This window comes from Anastrepha obliqua, chromosome 2, assembly GCF_027943255.1.
Source record: "Anastrepha obliqua isolate idAnaObli1 chromosome 2, idAnaObli1_1.0, whole genome shotgun sequence".
Taxonomy (NCBI): domain Eukaryota; kingdom Metazoa; phylum Arthropoda; class Insecta; order Diptera; family Tephritidae; genus Anastrepha; species Anastrepha obliqua.
The window spans coordinates 47,446,913-47,468,310 of record NC_072893.1 but is presented as its reverse complement, the minus strand read 5'-3'; the positions used below and the strand labels follow the sequence as shown (position 1 = coordinate 47,468,310).

The following is a 21,398-nucleotide window of genomic DNA, read 5'->3' as shown; positions in this document are numbered from 1 at the left end:
ACATCATCTTCAGTGATGAGGCACATTTTCACCTCAGTGGATTCGTCAATAAGCAGGATTGCCGCATTTGGGCGAACTATATCCAAGAGTGATTGCCGAAAAACCAATGCACCCACAAAGAGTGACTGTTTGGGGCGGTTTATGGGCCGGCGGCATCATTGGGCCGTATTATTTCCAAAATGAGGACGGTCGGGCAGTTACTGTGAATAGTGTTCGCTATCGTGAGATGATAACGAACTTTTTATGGCCCGAATTGGAAGATATGGATGTGGACGATACATATGTGGTTTCAACAGGGCGGTGCGACTTGTCACTAATGAAAAATTTTGCGCGAAAAATTTGATGGCTGAATAATCTCACGTCGCGGCGATGTCAATTGGCCGCCAAGATCATGTGATTTGACACCGTTGCACTTCTTTGTTTGGGGTCATTTGAAAGAAAAGGTGTACGTCGATAAGCCAGCAACAATTCAAGAGCTAAAGGATGAGATAATTCGGCACATTAACGGCATAGAACCTGAATTATGCCTCAGCGTCATCGAAAATTTGGACCATTGAATGGAGGTGTGTCGCCGAGGCCGCGGCGGCCATTTGGCCAAGAGAAATGACAACAATTTCATAAAAAAATTGTATTTTATTCAAAATCAACACTGGCCCTTGAAACTTAACCACCCTTTATATCGTAGATATAAGTATGAACGAGTTCTTGCAGAAAACGAATGTTTACACCCGAAGACTAGTGGATTTTAAACTTTAAACCGATCTATCATATAGAAATTTTCAATTTTGAATGTAAAGTTCAAAGATTAGTTACGAAATTGCTCGACCTCATACAAATTTTAGACACCTCTCTAAATCTGCTTGTCCACGATGAAGGCAAACGCTTTTCCAATATACGAGTATCATATTTCATTCTATTGTCATTTCGGCTAAAATTACAGCCTATGTTGTCGATATTGACGCTGACTTATCTCCTGTTAGAGGTTACCCAAAAAGTTCTCACGATGGAGCAGTAGCTAGGGTCGAAGCGTCAATCCCACAAAATGTACATAATGCGCGGCCCTTTTCACGAAGAAGCAGCGCATAAATTAGCGTTGCATTTAATAGTTGTCGAATGTTTTATGGAGTTATAACAGCAACAAATATTTTTAATTTAGAGTATGCGGCATAGTACAATTTGAAATATTATTATTATTAATTATTTTTCTCATATTAATTGTCATTTGCCACAATAAATTTTTAGATATATGGTACCCATGATATGGTAAATGCTTACAATACAAAAGCTTAATACATAATAGACCATAGACAAGCGTGCAAGTGTACAAGAGAACAAAGCAGAATATTTTATTATGTAGGTATGTACGAGTAAAAGAGTGCAAAATAAAATAAATAAATTTGATTTAAAGTAAAAAACACACAAAGCAAATGAAAGAACAGCCAAAGGCATTAAAAAGCACTAATCATGTATATATTCCTTTCAGGCTTTCTCAAAATTTGCATATGAATACTTGTTTTATGTATGTTAAGGGTGTCCCGTTAAGGCCGCTTATTTGGAAACTAAAAACACTGTAGGTATTTTATTGCAATAGCATACAAATATGGAGGCTATGTTAGAGCACAATCTCATCCCTTTGAATCTTTGGAGGAAATAAGAGAAATTCAAAGGCATGCAATCGTAATATTTCGGCAATTCACATCGTCTAGCAAACTAATACCGTTTGAGGCCGGACGAATTAACCAGATAATTAAATTAAATTTGTAGGTTTTGTAATGGGAAAATCTGTTATTGCAAAACATTTTCTTGAAAATTTAAATTTTTTTAACAAAATTTATTATTTGTAAAACAGGAATTTATACAAAAATATATTTAAAAATAATATGTTTGAAGAAGAGCGTTTTAACAAAAATATATTTAACAAAAACATATCTAATTAAATATATTAACAAGAATATATCATTAAAAGAACAGGGAAAAAAAATTATTAATTAATACTTATAAAAAAATTATACTTTTGAAAATTTTGACAAAAGAAATATTAAAAATATTATATTTTTGATAAAAAAAACATATTTTTGAAAAAAAACATATTTTTGAAAAACAAATTATATTTTTGACAAAAAAAAAATATATTTTTGAAAAAAAACATGTATTATGAAAAAAAGTTTATTTAAAAAAAAAGGTATATTTAAAAAAAAAAGTATATTTAAAAAGAAAAATTATATATAAAAAAATTAAATTTTGAAACAAAAAATTATATTTTGAAAATAAAAAATTATATTTACAAAAAAGCATGTATAAAAAAATAATAGTTTTGAAAAACAAAAATAATATTTTTGATATATTTTTATACTTACACAAAAAATGATGCTTGAAAAAAAAAATATTTTGAAAAAAAAAATTATATTTGTGAAAAAAACATGTATACAAAAATAATAGTTTTGAAAACCAAAAATAATATTTTTGCTCAAAAAACAATTTTTGAAAAACCAAAATAATATTTTTGCTCAAAAAACTATTTTTGAAAAAAGAAATAATAGATTGGAAAACAAAATAACATTCTTAAACAATTTTTTTTTTTAATTTTTAAAAATTAAAAAAAAAAATATAACAAGAATAACTTTGCAAAAACAAATATGTTTGAAAAGAAATATATATTTATATTTTTATTCCTTATTTTAATTTTCCTCATTTAATGACCCTGTTTTTAGTTTTAACATTCCTAACGGGCTTTTTAATGATCAATTCTCGGCACAACGGGTGGGTAACTGCTAATGTTGGCCAAAATCGATATTTAAAGCAGATCTCGGATGAATAATGAAGGCTCTGCAAGCTAACAACTAGACCCTGAACTCCTTCTGGGTGTTAATTCTGCATCGATTCAAATATGGATTGACAACTTCATGAGGTCTACCCATAGAAGACATTGGTCTGAATTGGACACTTGCAGAGTAGGCAAGTGCTTTGTGAAAGAACCAAACAGGAAATTCACGACCTTTCTCCTAAAACTTAGTAAGAAGCACCTAAGAGTACTGGAGCGTGTTCCATGGGAATCATTGGCAACCCAAACTTGAGAATGAGAACCCTGCAGAGCATTTCACCTATACCATAGCTATTAGGCGTTTTCTACAATCATACATAAGCTGTAGAGTTGTGATGTACTGAGTATGGATAAAGTTCATATTCTTCCTTTTCCGAATCTCTTAGGATTCATCAATGTATCCGTACGATTTGCGGAAGAGTGATCTCAAACCAATTTTTCCGCCTTACCATCCATATTCTTTCTCTCTACTCGTAATCTATCAACTGTAATCTATCAGGGTGTAGTCCAATGGTTGTTGTTGTTGTAGCAGTATACTGAATTCAGATCGGTAATGGTTGTTGTTGTTGTTTTAACAGTAATAGAAGCCCCGTCAGTGTAGTGTAGATTACCGGTCATCTTCGTCTAGCTCATCTAACGGTAGGCCCAGAAAACTTGCTGTTTCGACAGATTTGGTCCAGAGGGAAATGGGTGTTAGATGAGTGGGTTTAATGGGCCATGTGAAAAGGTGGTTAGTGTCGTGCGGGGTGCCCTCACATGCTGGACATATGTTTAGTATGTCGGGGTCAATTCTGGATAAGTAGGAGTTTAACCTGCTACAGTATCCAGAACGTAATTGTGCAAAGGTTGGTACAAGGTACAATGGTCTTCCTGACTGAGTGCTTGGACGTGTCCAACCTCCCACAAATCGAATCTAACTTAGATCTCAAAAGAATCGACAGTGCCCGATTTGTAAAAGCGTCGATACTGGGTACAAAAAAAAAATTAATTTAAATCAAGCAGCCTTAATAGGACACCCTATATACGTAGAATAATATTTTTACCCAAGTAGCTAAAAAATTTCGCTTATATACTGAGCTACAACACATATGCCATGAATTTATTATATATGTATGTAAAATGTTAAATAAAAGCCGACAGAACAAGCACAAAAAACTTCATTGGTGTGTAATTTTTTTGTTTTTTTTTTGCTTTTGCTTCTTAAATGTACGATTATTATGTATTTCCATTGATTTGCATTAATTACCCGCCGAATACATTTTTGTTGTTTTACTGAGGTCGAGTTGCTTTCCAGGCCAGTTTAAACGCGCCACACCACTCGATTCTGAATCGATTCAAAAACAGTGCAGGCTGGTGCGAATCAAAAACAAAAATTTATGGACATGGAAACAATGCGGCTTTTTTCGAGAGTGCGTTGGACGTTGATAAATATGCGATGATATTATTGCTTTTGTAATCGTTGTTGTTGTTGCTGGTGTTTGGATGATGCACTTTTTACACTATTATTTTTTCAAATTTCTATAGGCAGTATGATTAAATATCATATTCGTATGAATTACACGACAACACACGGTGCACAATGGTCACAATGGCCATCATTACTATTGCGGGCACTTTGTCATTTTCGAGAGCATCACACTGTACATCATAATATCATAGTAATCATCATCAACAATAATCTAATTCACTGAAAACTTTATTGTGCGCACGTCCAACGGAAATCGCATTAAACGTACATCTGTTGGCACATACGAAAATTTTTATGTCTTTATTAAATGGAATAATTTAAAGGAAAAAATATTGGCACGCCAGTGTAGGGAAATATTTAAGAAGAAAAAATACGGTATTGATTCATGCGGAGATATGCGTATGTACGTACATATGTAGTGTTAAGTAGCTCTACACACATCCGTACATATGTAGAAATTGCCAATTGTCAAATATTAATTTTTCACACCCACTCCTACAGATCTTTTCTTTAGCCATTCACCCTTCTTTCGCTGTTTTATTATTCACTTGATTTTTTCTTAACTTTTTTCACTAGCAGCATGGCATCATTCACAAACACGTATGTGCATACATACATACATAGAGTACCAGTATACTATATATTGCCGCCGAGCCTTTGTATATTTCACTATACTCGTACACAGAATTTTGTTTTTTGTGAAGAATGACTCGTAAGACCGGCAAACCGTGAAAGCACAGACAACACAGACAATCCGCTAGCAACAATCTTTAAATGTTTGCATACGACCGCACGAACCGTTGCTGGACTACTAAATGTACATTTCGTTTTTGAAATGTTCCAATGCTCCAATAAAATACCAACCAGCTGGCAGTGCTAATATTGTCATGAGCGACGCTCGCTCCAGATTGTTTTTATGGTCAAATGTGCCACTGTTACCGCATTCACCGCAGTCACCGCTGCTTGTTACTGTTGCTTCTACAACTGCCGCTGCGGTTAGCATTGCTTTCATTCATTATCCGCTGTTGATCTCTTCATTCAATCGCTTTATTGTGTTTACGTTTGTTGTCTCTTGACGGCCGGTAGCCAGCAAGCGCATTCGTTTTCAGTTGAGTGTTTTCCAAAAATCTTTAGTGTAGAGTTTCCAAAAGCATTGGGGCGTTGATAATAATGACTTATCTGACTTATTACCAGAAGCTGGAGGCGCATGTAAATTGTAAAGGTAGATAAGCTTGATATTAAAAACTCGATTGGGGGAAAATGCAGCGGAAATAAATGGCAGAGAGCTAAAATAATCTTTTGCCCAGTTTTAAACTTGTGCTAAACATTATAATACTATTCGAGTATGATTGAAATCAAGAATCTTTTGTTGTTGTCGTTGTAACAGTTCATGGGATAGGGGATACGCTACACTAGACAGGGCTAGTTTACCGGGGCGGCAGCCCTTGTTCGGGAAAAACCCGAGTCATTCCGGTAACGTAGAACCGACTACCATGGGAATGGTACCAGTTCATCACCGAGTTCACTGTAGTCACCAGTCGTCAATGTCTAACTCATCTAACGGCAGGCCGGTTGGGTCCAAAGCCAGAGAGGTGTTAGGTGAGTGGTTTTAAGAGGGCATGCGAATAGATGGTTAGTTCCCTGGGAGGTACCTTCACGTGCCGGACATATGTCACACTAACTCTGTCTGCTGCGCTGAAGCTCACCCCTCCCAGTTCAGTTTACGCGACCGAAGAACTGTCGACTAAGGACTGTCACTATAACTGCATCCACCGAAGGATGCGCAGAAAAGTGTTTTATGAATAAATGTAATGATTCGGTAGAGTTGGCCTAAAGGGTGCACAAGAAAATATGGTTGCCCTCAAGAAATTATGTTAGCCACTAATGCTATACAGTAGACAAATCTCTGAACAAGCCAAAACGTCGCTCTGCGTGCCATGATTTTTACCTGTCGCCTAAGCAGCACTTTGGCAGCGCGGCGGAAATCATGTTTATGGAGGAGCCCAACATGCTTCTGGGAATGCTGCTGATCTAACCATACAGTGGACAAGCTTCTAAACAAACCAAAACGTCGCTCTCCGTGCCATGATTCTGTTCTGTCACCCGAACAGCATTTTGACAACGCAGCGGAAATTCTTTCGGCTCTTAGAGCCAACCGAGACATCGCATTGGGAACTTGTGCCGATCGCTCTTAAAGCCAACGTAACCTGATGAAAATCTTAAGAACTTTGATTTCCACAGTGTCTTCCAACTCATTAAATAATTGTCTACCTAAAGTGGTGAGTCTTCATCTGGATAGAGCAAGATATTGGCACAGAAAGTGCAGTATCATCTCTTCCTCTTTGTCATCCAGACAGCTTCTGCAATTAAACAGTGCTCCGTTATGGCAGAAATCAGTGTACTAAGATTGACTCTACTGCTAAAATGACACCACTGGTTCGCACATGGACGCACTTCAGCCAACTTGACGGAGGCATATTTGGAAAACATCAAAAAATCAAAACTCGCCGCGGGAGCATCATGCAGGAAAGCCGCGCTCCACCCATTTCTACAGACGAAAGAGATCTACCGCAAGACACAAAGTCTACCTAAGCTTAACTCCGATCTGACTGGTGCAGTAGGCCATGCAGCATGCGCAACTAAGTTCCCGCTGTTTGTCAATAGATGCCACCAGCAGTGTGCTAGTCGATTCTAACATAACCTAAACGTCATAAACCAAGCTTAGACATATGATAAACAAACTGCTTCGACACATTAGTGATTTTGTTTTGGTCTCATATACTTTTGGTTTTGTGAAAATGTCTGATTTTGTGCCAAATAACCGTCATTTACGGGAAGTCTTTCATTCGAAAAACACGGCGGCTGAAGCGCATCGAGAGCTACAAAAAGTTTATGGAGATGCTGCTTTAAGTGAAACAACGTGCTGAGATTGATTCCGTCGCTTCAAAGACGGTGATTTAATGTTGACAACCGTCCGCGTAAAGGAAGGCAGAAACCTTTGAAGACGCTGAATTGGAGGAATTGCTCCATGTCGAACACAAGAAGAGCTTGCTTCAGTATGAGGAGTTACCCGCCAATCCATTTCCAAACGAGTGCATGCTTTGGAAATGATTCAGAGACAGGGGACTTGGGTTCCTTATGAGTTAAAACCAAGGGATGCTGAACGTCGTTTTTTCGCCTGTGAACAACTACTCCAGCGGCAAAAAAATTCATCGACGGGTGATGAAAAATGGATTCATTACAGCAATCCGAAGAAAATAAAGTCATGGGGACTGCCCGGTCATGCTTTTACGTCGTCACCTCGATCGAATATTCACGCTGTTAAAACTAAGCGAAACCATCACTGGGGATCGGTATCGACTTCAATTGATGCGATTGAGCCGAGCACTGCGCGAGAAGCGGCCGCAATACGCGGAGAGGCATGAAAAAGTGATTCTACAGCATGACAACGCTCGGCCTCACGTTACCAAATCCTTTAAAACCTACCTGGAAACACTAAAATGGAAAATGCTACCCTACCCGCCATATTCTCCGATTATCACCTGTTCCGATCGATGGCACATGGTCTAGCTGACCAGCAGTTCCATTCATATGAAGACATCAAAAAATGGCTTGATCCGAGGATAACCTCAAAAGATGTTTTACCGCGACGGTATACGAGATCTACCAAAAAGATGTGTCAGCATAGAATGAAACAAGGCGATTTTTCTTATTTTCTATTTTGCTGTGACAATCAAACGTACAAGACATTGTTGTTGGTCTAGTGCCACCACCTTAAATGAATGCACCTTGCATCCGCCTAAATAACAACTGAAACTTGGGTATCAGTATCTCAAAATTTGTTTAACCTCACGGCGCGAGAAGAATATTAAACGCAACTCGCTTACAAACATAGGCAGAAGAAGGCAGATTGGGAAGATTAATAAACAGCCATACGCTTGCGCCCTACAGCGAAATGATAAAAATTTACTGACCTGGCTAAGTCATGCGGTCAAAGGGATACAACTGCTCCAGTTTCAGTATTCAGATGTTATAGGAAAGGGGAGACATCCTCTGCGTTGGAAACACGAAATGGGAAAGACTTGACCGAAATTGTAGCTTTTCAGCGGAGTCAGTTTCGTCGATAAAGAAAAAATAATGGGCGCGCAATTTTAAAGCCGACCAAAATTGTTTGCGCACTTAAAAATCCATTTAAAAAGAAAAAAAGAAAGTGTGTGGTAGTTCACGGAACCCGCACGATTGAAGTGAAACTTCTTTTATCAACAAATCAATAATTTAACTATTATTTCAATATAATGCATGCAGAAGTCATGGAAAGCATGGAATGGAATTTTATTAAACAGATTATTTATTTATTTTAATATAAAAAGAAATGAATTTATTGTACTCAATTACATTTGGTTCTCGGCATTGTCATTATCATTATTGGATTCGTTTTCCAAAAATGAAACAAGGGCTTTATGGTAACTGAAATACGTAAAAAATGATCTACATTCTAATCTATCAAGGTATCGATGAAATACTGCATCAATGGTAGTTCCGCATCTTGTTGTTGGTACTACAAATTATCACTTATCGTACAACCGGAGGATTCACTGTCACGGTGTTCAACAGTAGCTCTTAATTTTTTACGCTCCAAATACTCACGTTGCCGTTCAGCACCTGTTTTCGGTTTCCGTTTTTGTTGATTTGATGCCATATTTAACAGAAATCAATCAACAAAACAAAATATGTTTGTAAGATTTGCTCAAAACTACACACACACTCTATGACGCGTCTCGCGTTACTAATAATATTGTGTTTGGGATAACTGTCAACTGTTTCCACCGAAATGCGTTCGCAAAGTGTATGGTCTTTGGTATGGTAAACAGATTTATGATACATTATTTTGCGGCGACAGCACAGCGCGATAGCCCAGCGGCTAGCAATGTGGGCTTCCGATCCGAAATCCTTGGTTCGAATCACAAGAAAATTTTTTTTTTTTTTTTTTATACATTTATTTCAATTTGTTTTATGATATGTTTATGAGCAGATTTTTTTCATGGCAGAAATACACTCGGAGGTTTGCCATTGGCTGCCGAGGGGCGACCGCTATTAGAAAAATGTTTTCATTAATTTTGCTTTCACCGAGATTCGAACCAACGACCTCTCTGTGAATTCCGAATGGTGATCACGCACCAACCCACTCGGCTACGGCGGCCATCAATCAAATGTCATATTTACAAATTACATTCGATAAGACGACACGCCACGCCAGTCTTTTAACAGATGGCGCTGGCATAGCGTGAGTTTTACGTAGTTTAGCGTAGTTTTACTCCTCACAGCGTTTCATCCACGCCACGCTTTTAACAGATGGCGCTGGCGTAGCGTCACATGTAGATGAAACGCTATGGTTTTACTCCTCACAGCGTTTCATCCTTCGAGACAAAAGAAGTTTCACTTCAAAAAAATACGGTGTCGCAAAATAAAAATATTCTAATATTAAAGGGTATAAACTTACATGCGCCCTTTGAATTGTTTTTTTTTTTTTTTCATCAGCTTATCTTTTTTAAATATAATTTTTATTATATGAATTTAGTATTCACTGATTATAATAGTTTTTAAGGCAAGTACAGATAAGACATACCTAAGAAAGAGATATAAAATATTTGTGTATACAGTAGGTTCTGTTTTTATGCGGTAGATACGTTCCGCAAGAAACAGCATAAAGAAAAAACAGCATAAAAAAAGCTACTAATTCTATAGTAAAACTATAGATACGTTTCAAATGCTAAAACCGCATAAATCTGAAATAATCGCATAAAAAAGGGCACTAGTCCCATATTATTACTATAGATACGTTCCATAGACCGCATGAATCTGAAATAATTAAATAAAATCGCATAAACAAAAAATTGTATCTTTGAAAATTATATCTTTATATATCTTCCATACTTGTAGGGTTAGCATTTCTGATGCAATCTGTGATGAGTTTTTGCTTAGCTGGTTTAGAATCTTGTTTATATGTACAATTCCCCATAGGTCGACATGCATTTTGTAATTTAAAAAAAAACCGCACTATTTCAAAACCGCATAAAAAAAGCCGCATAAAAACAGAACCTACTGTATTTACAATTAGCCATTCCCTGCGTGTGTCGCTGCGGTTCAAACTCTTTATTGTTGAAGTTAAATAGGTTAAAGTTTGGCTTGCCCGTAATAAAAAGGAAATGGTGCAGAAAAGTTTGATTACTTTTTTTTGCCGATTAAAAAACAAAAATCTAGTGCTAATGTGCCTACAATACAAAACAACAATATTATCCTAGTATGTACATAACTGGCGCATACATCCTTTCTAAGAAGCCTGACTAAATTCTCTTCTAATTCGTTATATGCATCTTAAAAATGGAGAGACCTACAGTTTTGTACCATCTGTGAACGACAGACGGTTATAAGAATCTTTATCGTGACTCCCGCTAATACAAATTTTTTTCTAATAATTTAATTTAATGCATCACGGCCGCAGTTGCCTTCGAACACGGACCAATTGAATTCCAGTCACTACCGTGGCCGTCTAATATATTGATAATAATTAAACCAATTAATAAAAATATGCGCATATGAGTATTTTCATGGCGCCTTATGAGACTAAATGAATGAGACTATTATGAAGAGGAGCAGCAATCTTACAGAAATAGAAATGACTAATAAACCATTTGGCCGTTATGTTACATTAAGAGGATACTTTATTTGAAAAACAAAAAGAAATTATGGGCACTGGAAACTTTGGTACGCAAACTATTGGTAACTGACATGCAGAGCATACTTAATTTATGAAGGGAACACTTCTCGAACTTGCTAAACATACAAATGCGCATGTCACAGCGAATGTGAAGATCCCGATACCCCGACAGACTGCCGGCTGAGCTATTCAAACATGGCGGCGAGGAGCTGGTAAGGTGCATGCATCAATTCCTATGCAAAATATGGTCGGATGAAAGCATGCCTGCCGATTGGAATTTAAGTGTGCTCTGCCCAATGCTTAAGAAGGGTGATCCTGCAATCTGTGCCAATTACCGCGGGATTAGTCTTCTAAATATCGCGTATAAAGCTCTAGCGAACGTATTGTGGGAAAAACTGAAACCCAGCATAACCCAACTGATGGGGCCTTATCAGTGTGGCTTTAGACCTGGAAAATCTATAATCTACAAGATATTCACAATACGCCACTTCTTGGAAAATACCCATGAAAGGCCAATCGACATGTATCATCTTTTTGTCGATTTTAAAGCTGCATTTGACAGCACGAAAAGGAGTTGCCTATATGCAGCGATGTCTGAACTCGGTATGGTCTAATTTGTTATTTTAATGTTCGACGTCAAATGTTGGTTGTTCACTACTAGCAGCGCCGTCAGAATTAGGAACGACCTCTCCGTACCCTTTGATATCAAACAAGGTTTCAGACTTATTTTCTGGGCTTTATTTAGTGTGTTCAACTAGCTCCGGTTAGCACGAAAAAGAAACGACTGACGCGTTTTGTTAAACTTGACCACAATCGCTTTAGCGGTTATCGCGCAAATCAAGAAGAAGAATATCGTACGCGACCAAAAACGGAAGTGGTTTTTCGACACATTTAAAGATTGAACGGAAATTTGCGTACAATGGAAGGTTTTCATTTATTTAAAATTTCCAGAATTGAGTCAAATAGAGCTTCCTTCCAAGCAGGAGAAACAATTTGTGATTGATTTTATAATAAATAAAATATAATATCGTGCGCGAAAAATGTTTTTCTTGTGATGCATTTAAATAATAAAATATTCACATATTATTTTTAAATATTATAATGGGACTATGAATAAGTTCGTGCGGTTTTTTTTCGAAATTTGAAACTTTATTGACGTAAAATGGTTACAAATTTAATATTCAAAGTATTGTCCATCGCTTACTACTACTTTTCCCCATCTTTCTGGCAATTCACGGATTCCCTGCAAGGTCTGGACTATACGGCGGGTGGGGTAGGACATCCCATTTGAGCGTTTCTAAGTATGTTTTGACCACTTGTGCAACATGTGGCCGAGCATTGTCATGTTGCAAAATAACTTTGTCGTGTCTATCGGCGTATTGCGGCCGTTTTTCTCGCAGTGCTCGGCTCAAACGCATCAATTGTCGTCGGTAGACATCCCCCGTAATCGTTTCATTCGGTTTCAGTAGCTCATAATACACAACACCCAGCTGGTCCCACCAGATACACAGCATAACCTTCAGGCCATGAATATTCTGCGCCGACGTCGATGTTGAAGCATGGCCAGGGTATCCATACGTTGCCCGACGTTTTGGATTGTCGTAATGGACCCACTTTTCATCGCCAGTCACAATTCGATGCAAAAAACCCTTTCTTTTGTGCCGTTGAAGCAGTTGTTCGCATGCCATAAAACGGCGTTCAACGTCTCTTGGCTTCAATTCATACGGCACCCAATGGCCTACCTTTCGGATCATTCCCATGGCTTTTAAACGTTTGGAAATGGTTGATTGATCAACTCCCAAAGTTTTTGCAACCTCTTCTTGCGTTTGAGCCGGATCTTGATCGAGCAATTCCTCCAATTCGGTATCCATGAACTTTGGCGGCGCACCCTCGCGTTCTTCGTCTTCCAAGCCAAAATCACCACTTTTAAAGCGTGCAAACCACTTCTGGCACGTTCGCTCAGCTAGAGCATGCTCACCATAAACTTCCACCAAGATACGATGACTTTCGGCTGCTTTTTTCTTCATATTAAAATAATGAAGAAGAATTCCCCGCAAAAACACATTATTTGGCACGAAATTCGACATTTTCAAGTGTGGTAAAAATATTGTTGTTTACGCTTCAAATAAAAAACTTATACTGACGTTTGTGCCTTACGACAGTAGCTCTCCAATGAATGTTTGGAAATGTGGATCGATGGAATAATAATCAAGTTGCGCCATCTGTTGTAAAACCGCACGAACTTATTCATAGTCCTATTATTTACTTTAAAAATAAAAGCAAAATAAAAATATGCATACATTCTTATTCAGGTGATAATTCAGAAAATAAGTGTTATGCGGAGGTGGCGATTGTCCCCCTGCTTCATTGTGCTGCGGTGGCCTAGTGACTGGTACATGCACAGTCTGTCTAATAGAAGCGTGACCGATAAATTTCAAACTTAGAGTTTCGTTATGAAAAAAATTTAAATGCTGCTAAATAGGAGAAATTTAGAAGACTCCAAAATGAGTTTCGCGTATAGAAACGCTTTGCAGCAGTGTTCAAAGGTCCAAAACTAGCACGTCCATCTACAGCAAAATAATTGAAGAAGTCGAAGACTTTCATAAATAAATGAGTGCAACGGTATACCGAAGTTAAAAACGTTGACGGCTTCCCCGGACGAGCCTCTCCAAAGCAAGATCAGAAGATCATTAATTTGCTTGTAACAAATCTGAACTTATCGTTGCGTGAAGCTGAAACAGTCTTAAGGAAAAATGGTGTTAATGTAACCAAAGATACTATTCGAGGACTTTTCCGTGCAAAAGATTATAATTCTGGAGCACATTGAAAAAACCGCTGCTCTCATTATTACACATTGAAAAAAGGCTTGCTTAAAGGCAAATGCTGAGCGGAATTGGGCAAAGTAATATTCAAGGAGAAATCTTATTTTTCGAGGAATAGTTGCATACGTCTTGGTGTACTGCTGATAATCGACAACTTCAACGAACTGTTAGGCATCCATTTAAGGTTAAGGACCGTTTATTTGTGTTTAACGCCAATTTTAATGCAGTTTTTATAGATAAAATTTAAGAAAGCATTATTACCATCAGCTGCGAAGCCAACCTTGGATATATTGGATTGATCTTCACAGTCGTCTGATCACAACCCAATTGAAAATGTTTGAGCAGCAGTTAAGCAAAAACTTAAAGGAAAACAAATATCGACGGTCAAACAGTTATCAATTCAAATTCGGCTGATTTGGAGCCGATCATCTCTACAATTTAGGCAGAAATTAACACAAAATATGACTCGGAGATATGTTTAATAAAATGAAAATAGTTTATAAGTTATGGCGGCCACGCTTCAATTAGACAGACTGTAAATGTTAAATACGTGTAGCGAAAGCATTGCGATGGAGTGGGTTGGGACCAGTGATGTTTACAAAGTGGTTGCCGATTCGTCAATCTATTACCAGTTCCCGGTACTGGTGCGTAAGTTTAGTGAATTAGTGAATTTTGATAATATTTACAGGATCCGGCACTCGAAGTAAGATGCATGTGCATCAGCTGTCTGTTAGTTGGCTAAATGACAGACCAGAGTATTGTTTACAAGCGTGCGGAAGCATTTTGCTGAGAGTAAACGCGAAAAAAAGAAAATCAGTAATGGATTTCAATCGCAAGAGTGTGATTTGCCAACGATTGTTCGTGAGCTCCAGCTGCTTGAAGTAAATAAAGTTTTTATAGAAAGAACCGAAAATATCTGAATTAGCATCCGCCGCATACTGAAAAATGATCTCAAAGTCAAGCATTACAAGATCCATAATACCAAAGCAGCAACAAGCCAGACTTGCATCGCTTGGCTGAAAGCGGTCTATTCCCGAACATTGTGTTTTCTGATGACAAAATTTTTCAAATTGAGCAATTCGTAAACGCCCAAAACGATAAGGTTTATTTGACCGGCCGTTCATACGAGAATTTGAGTAATCGATTGGCCAGCAGGAGGCAGCACCTGCCACAGGTAATGGTTTGGGCCGTTGTAACCGCAGATGGGCGCTCTCAATCGTTTTCAACGAGTCTGGCATCAAGATAAATGCGAAATATTATCTAGAAAGTATTCTGGAGGTTGCTTGAAAGCCGTAGGCAGACAAACATTTCGGTGGCAGACCATGGACGTTTCAACAGGACTCGGCACCGTCTCACAAACCAAAAATGGCTAAAAAACAACGTTCCGAACTTCATAACGTCCACAAAAGGGCTCTCAAATTCACCAGACGCGAATCCGATGGATTATTCTCTTTGTGTCATACTTGAGTGCAAGGTCCGAAGTAAAAGATTCACCTGTCTCGAGGCGCTGAAAAATACCTGGAAGTCACCTTCGGACAGCTAGCGATTCGTTTCTGGACCGTCTCAAGGCCGTAGTCAAGGCAAAAGGTTGTCATATCGCGCAAAAGTAAATTGATTCTTAATTTTGGTTTATTTTCACACATTTTTTACTTTGAATTGAATAAAAGTAATTTTCCAAACTTGCAATTTTGATACCTATTTATAATATCGGACGTGATAAACTTTATATCGAATTGAAAAAAATGTGAGTGGATACTTTAGTAATAGCAATAGTAATTCTTTAGTTATTTATAAATAATTTTTATTATAAGAATTTAGATATTTCAATAATTCGTTTAAATTACATATAAATACATAAAGAAAGAAATAATAAATTTGTGGCAATAACAACTCAAAAATTAAACTCTGCAATAAGAAAATTTCTATAGCGTAAGGCTGAGTATATAAAACAAGTTAGTCTTTTCCAATTATGGCCATTAAGTATATCTATTACTTCTCGTTTTGTTTTTTTTTTTTCGTTTTAATGGGTACTTTTACTTGAGAATTCTTGTTTTAATATTTTAATTCGTATCACCTGCGATTGCCAATATACAAATGGAATACTCGTAAAAAAAGTGTCTTTTATTTTTATATATTTTTGTATTCTTAAAAAAAATGCGGCTGTGTTTTTCTAACGGAATTCTTATCAGTTGTAAAAATTATAAAACAATACTACAAAAAATTAAAAAAATATTTAAAAAAAATTTTACCAAAAAAATGTATTTTTTATTTTTTTTATTTTTAGCCAACTTTTTATTATTAGCAATTATACATATATTACGCTTATTTATTTGATCATTCCTAATTCCAATAGTTCACTATTGTTTGAATTATAAAAAAATAATAAAAATAATCAACACTTTGGATTCAGGTAGAATTTCTTCATCTGTAAATCTGCTACTGTTGATTTTAATTGTTTTTCTTTTTTTGTTATTGTAGTGCTTTTCCTTTCCCCATTCCTATAATTTCTAAGAATTTTATGAATTGCCGTAAATCACGTTCACTCAATTAATATAATATTCCTTTTGGCGCTGGATTAGTTACTCATGAGCTTTCAGTATAGGTATGTAAATATGTATGTATACATGTAAATTGTGCAGAATCAAAACGGTAATAATAGAAATGCTAAAGCATGAGAAACACTTAAATGCCGACGTGACAAACGACCATTTGAAAGTGGCCAAAACCAAAAACATTAAGGCCACAACGCATGTCAGGCAATTTTTGGAGGCCTCACGTTAGACGAAAAGAGGCGCACTACGGTAGGGGAAAATTCAATTGTGCAGTTTAATATTCAAATATGTACAAACATATACAGCTGAAGGCGCAAACAAATGCCCCATAATGCTTGTATGTATGTATGTATGTATGTGCACATGTTATTCAGTTCACAAGTCAAGTAGCACCCAAGAGGTTGTTAAGACAAGACGCACCCCTTTCATTCAAGGATAAGACGCATATAGTTTGTAAATACTAATTTATGTATATACATACGTATATATACATTTTTTGCACATAAATAAACACTTTGATCGAAATTGTAAATAGTGCCGACCTTTTGTCCATATTCCACACCCTAAATTTTACAGTCTTGTGGATTGGTATTGTTTGACTGATGCTATTTCCGTTGCAACTTAAGTTTACGTGTGGGTAGCCGCGGGCAGATATATTATATGTGGGTTTTTTTTTTATTTAGTAATTATTTTATCCTTATGTTAATACATACGAACGATGATTCAATATGTACATAAGGTTTGTATCAGATATTTTCTCGCTAGCCGCACATTCTGTTTTTAATGAATTAAAATTATTTACATATGTCGGTGTTAGTTACATCAAGAAGTTTTAGTTGGTTAGGGTTTTAGTAGATGGACGTTGGAAAGAAGTTTTCATTATTTCTCAACCTTACTTGACTGAAGATTCACTTTGTAATCATTCGAATTTTTTTATACAAAATCTAACTAGGTGACACTCCTGAAAAAAGCACTGCTCGAACGCGACAACCGACTACGACTTAGAACATTCTATACACTTGTTCACTTAAATGCGGATTTTCGAGTTTCTTATTTATCATTAGTATTTTATTTGCTTGTTTTACATTTATATGAGTAAATAATGCAAAAGTTGTGGAGAAAAAAATAATGAATGAAGTACTGAACTGTCAAATTAGAGCAACGCAAACAATCAGCAAACAATTGAAATTGTGTTGTTGCGGCAGCTGATATGTGTCAAGAGTGCGACGTTGCCACTTTCTGTAAATATTTCATACGCTGTAAGTCCTTAAGATGGCGCGTTTAGCAGTTAGTCACGACTACAAGATTTTTTACTTCTTGGTTATCGGCAATAACCTTAGCTGACACTTGCTTGGGTTATTATTTCGGCAATCAAGAAATTTATCTTTTCTTTGCTTGTATATTAACGAGGCATAACCTTGCAGCGAAAACGGAAGGCGCAATCTTGTATTCCATAATTCTTGGTGTACACCAAGGCGAATTGACTACTGAAGAAGGAGGCATTTACTTTACTCTGACGTCAGCTCCCTTCGCAATAGCGAACAAACCAAAGCAAATTGAGTATCCAAGGTGGCGTCATTAACAGTTACTTCGTTTTTCGCGATTTTGGCAAAATAAACAAACAAAACAAACAAATGTAGCAAAAGATAGGAACGACATGGCGAATTTGGAAGGTGCAATCTGTACACCGTGAATTTATGCTTTCGACCGCGAGGTAATTTTTTTTATCCAAAAATTTATTTATTTATGTAAAATTTATCCAGGAATTTAATTTCCGAGAATTCGCACTCAAAGAGATATAGATAAAAAAAAAGTAAATGAAAGCAAAACCAGTTACAATTTGCAAGTTTTACATTGACCTGATTAAATTGTTGGCGGGAAAATCACAAATATTAAACATTTTTCCGGTTGAGCTATCTCGTATTAAATTAAAGAAAAATAAGCAAATAAAAGGCAAAATAACGAGCTTAAGCAACCCATGATTTTGATTTGTCCACAATAATTTGTTGCATTTCATCAGATTAAGAACATTACATTAGCAATTGGTTTGATGTGCTTTCTTCTTTCTATTGCCAAATTAGTTAATAACCAAGAAGTACAAGCATAAAACACAAAATATACTTAGAATGCTGTCGATTTGTATTTGAAAACTGTAGCAATGGTGACTGTGGCTCAGAAATACTTACTTCTATATCACTGGGCAATTCCTATTTTATATATGACTTCAAAGACTATAAATTTTATCTAAATACATATATAACTCACCTCCTCCATTTTAATCACCATTTTTATTATAAGTTTAGAATTTTGACACAATTCCCAAATTTTAATTTGTGTTTACTTTTACTTTGCAATCAGCTGTTTTGCTCACTTGAAAAATTTTGCAATCAGCTGTTTTGCTCACTTGCAAATTTTTACAAGTAGAAATTTATCCAGTAAGAACTTGCACTTCCCCTCAAAATGAAATGTCATTTTGCTCTCATTTTCCCCTACTTTGAAAGCATATTGGATACATGAACACCAAAATTTGATAATTTGTAATGATTGTTACAAATTATTTGCTTCATGAACAGACCACGATTTTTTTTTAGACTTGGCTTTTATGTGCTCTCCATTTCGTAGGTGTCAAGCTTGACAATGCAGCAGTTCTTAGTCCATTTATTGTATAAAGAAAAGCTTTTGCCATTAAATATCCACTTTAATTTTTTCCCGATCAATTTTTTCTCGTTAAGTTTATGCAAATCCAAAATCTTAAATTAACAAATGGAATTGTGTGAAAAACTAATACATAATTTAAATAACTTATTTCTTCTTCTTCTTTCCCTCGTCACCACTACTTGCAGGTGGTTCGATATTACGTGGTTTTTGCCAGTTCAGTGGATGGCGGCGGTAAATTGGCCACGGTGGAATAGTAATCTAGAAAATGTAGAAACCATGCAGATAAGTTAAATTCAGAGACTTAAAAGCATGTATAAAGATACTCACAATAGATGCCAGCAAAAATCCTGCACCCAGAATGTAAACAGTTTGCGAAAATTGCTGAATTATAGCGCCCCAAATAAGGCCGACGATGCCGAAAAGTGTAATGATAAAGCGAGAGAATTTCTCCGCTTTATGTTGGCCCTCATAATCCTTGTAGATGAAAGAAACCGTAGTGAATAATTAATTATGCTAGCAAATAATTTAATTTTTTACTCACCATATGTGTTTGTATATTAAACATTTTTGATATATTTTTTGCACTTGCTACGTTGACAAAATCTTTGCTAACAAACCGACAACAAAAGTTGCTTCTTCTTTTCCACCTACGGTCACAATAGCAGCCGGTGTGCTTTCAGTAAGCAGAGTTGCCGGCTCTTTGGTGAATATGGGGGTATGTAGTAAAATTAAAAATAAAACTTGTTCAAAATTTTTTATACTCTGATCCGCACCAAGACGAATTCACTCAAAGTGGGGGTAATAGAGCAGTTGATGTTGTTGTTGTTGTAGCAGCATAAACATTCCTCAAACATTTACGGGGAATGTTGCTGAAGTGACAGTCCTTGGCTGGATATAAATCCGGGTGGTTCCGGTAACGTAGAACCGACTGTCGCGGTGACGGTTTGAATGTCAAAGTGGCCCGATTCCTTGTTGTTGCTTTATTTGTTTGTTTACATGCTCATGGAAATGTTAACATTCAAAACACAAAATTGCAGAAACAAAATACAAATAAATAGGTTGTTGCTCTAGTGCCACCACCTTGCATAGATTCATCTTGGTCTGTGCCAATCAGTTGAAGAGTTCTATGTTGGGTTATTCTATTCCATAAAGGAGACGAAATATGTATGGAATTGTGCAAAAATGGGCATTCTAGATTATTCGCATTTTAATATAAAAGAGAAACTTCTCTGGTTGCGGCTGCAGTAAACGTGGGATATAATAGAAGTCTTAGGGTTAAAATGCCGTGTTAAATTTTGGCAATTTTGATGAAATTATCCACACGTACACCTTAATTCTTAGCTGAGATCAAAATTTTTAGCTCTCTCAAATTTGTGTTTTCCGTTGCAATATTGTATCGTGATTCTATGAATGGAAAACTCTCTCAGGAAATATCTTTTAAGCTTTCCCACATCGAGGTGAAAGTTGATCGCCAAACGAAAAATTTGTACGTGAAAGCAACAAATAGTTAAGTGGTGCTCAAGCCATAGTGTTTACAGTCGCCTAGCTCACAAGCGACATGCTTAGGGCAGTGCTTCTAAGTATATATATAAGTCGGGTAAGTTTTCAAGCACATATATTTTTTACTAGTCAAAAGGGCCGGTGCTACAAGACTAGTAAAAAGACAGGACCAGATGTATTGAAAAGCAATGGAATTACATAGCAGTTTGCCAAAATGAAAATATTTCAGTGCCGCCAAATCATATGCAACGTTGGATTCTTCTAAGTAATAGGTTTCTCATTGCCTTAAGCAAAAAAAAAGATATATATATACCATGGTGAAAAGAATTGGGAGCCGTTATCCGGCTCTTAGCGAATTTTACAGAATCAGCTGATAAGCTGACGTAATTGGGGTCACGAAGCGGTTTGTTAACAAGAAAACTAAGATTGTGTTAGGGATATCAAAACTCAAATAGAGGGGTTCACAGTGGGCCTACAACAGGCCTAGGAGCGTCAATTGGTGACCACTATACCCACCTACCTATATGTTGTCAATCCCATAACAATGGAGAATGGGACATGCCACTTCCAATACAAATTGGAAATTCCATACTGCATATCTGAGACGTGGTGTGAAGAAACATTTCATCAAAAACACGTTACTGAATCATGGTCGGCAATATGAAAAAAGGGCGTGGCACCTTCTTTGATAAGTAATATGTAACGTGTATCCAAAGTCCAAAATAAGCAAGACTGGCGTCATAAAAAAGTTCTTGATGGTGTCATCTTTTTAATGAGTTAGTGCTTTGGAAGTTACATCCCTAGCTGACTTCCAGTGAAAGCTTGGTGACATTCGGTTCAGTGGATGCGAAGTTGTTGC

At 36.6% G+C, this 21,398-nt stretch overlaps 2 protein-coding genes across 7 annotated transcripts in view; both read right to left on the bottom strand.

Annotated features, from left to right (window-relative positions):
- Positions 1-17,535, bottom strand: part of LOC129237363 (anoctamin-6) — a 56,388-nt gene extending 38,853 nt beyond the window's left edge. Inside the window, exons 1-2 of one of the 6 annotated variants that reach the window (XM_054872052.1) lie at positions 17,273-17,535; positions 4,068-4,459 (exon numbers count right to left, since the gene is read on the bottom strand). In XM_054872052.1, the coding sequence (XP_054728027.1) occupies positions 4,068-4,080 (13 nt within the window). In that variant the 5' untranslated portion in view covers positions 4,081-4,459; positions 17,273-17,535. Of the gene's footprint in view, positions 1-4,067; positions 5,088-17,272 lie in introns of those variants that run through there. The other 5 variants (XM_054872054.1, XM_054872053.1, XM_054872056.1 and 2 more) reach the window with 5 other exon arrangements.
- Positions 17,536-19,058: 1,523 nt separating this feature from the next.
- Positions 19,059-19,690, bottom strand: LOC129238041 (signal peptidase complex subunit 1). Its single transcript, XM_054873079.1, has 3 exons — positions 19,581-19,690; positions 19,367-19,513; positions 19,059-19,297 (listed from the first exon to the last, which is right to left on the bottom strand). Exons 1-3 carry the CDS (start codon positions 19,602-19,604, stop codon positions 19,184-19,186), a joined length of 285 nt encoding a protein of 94 aa, XP_054729054.1. The 5' UTR covers positions 19,605-19,690; the 3' UTR covers positions 19,059-19,183.
- Positions 19,691-21,398: the final 1,708 nt, after the last annotated feature.

Coding starts and splice junctions, on each gene's coding strand:
- LOC129238041 (XM_054873079.1), bottom strand. CDS start 19,604: ATGTTTAATATACAAACACATATG. Junction 19,514..19,580: donor TTAATATACAAACACATATG/GTGAGTAAAAAA, acceptor TTCATCTACAAG/GATTATGAGGGCCAACATAA. Junction 19,298..19,366: donor GATTTTTGCTGGCATCTATT/GTGAGTATCTTT, acceptor TACATTTTCTAG/ATTACTATTCCACCGTGGCC.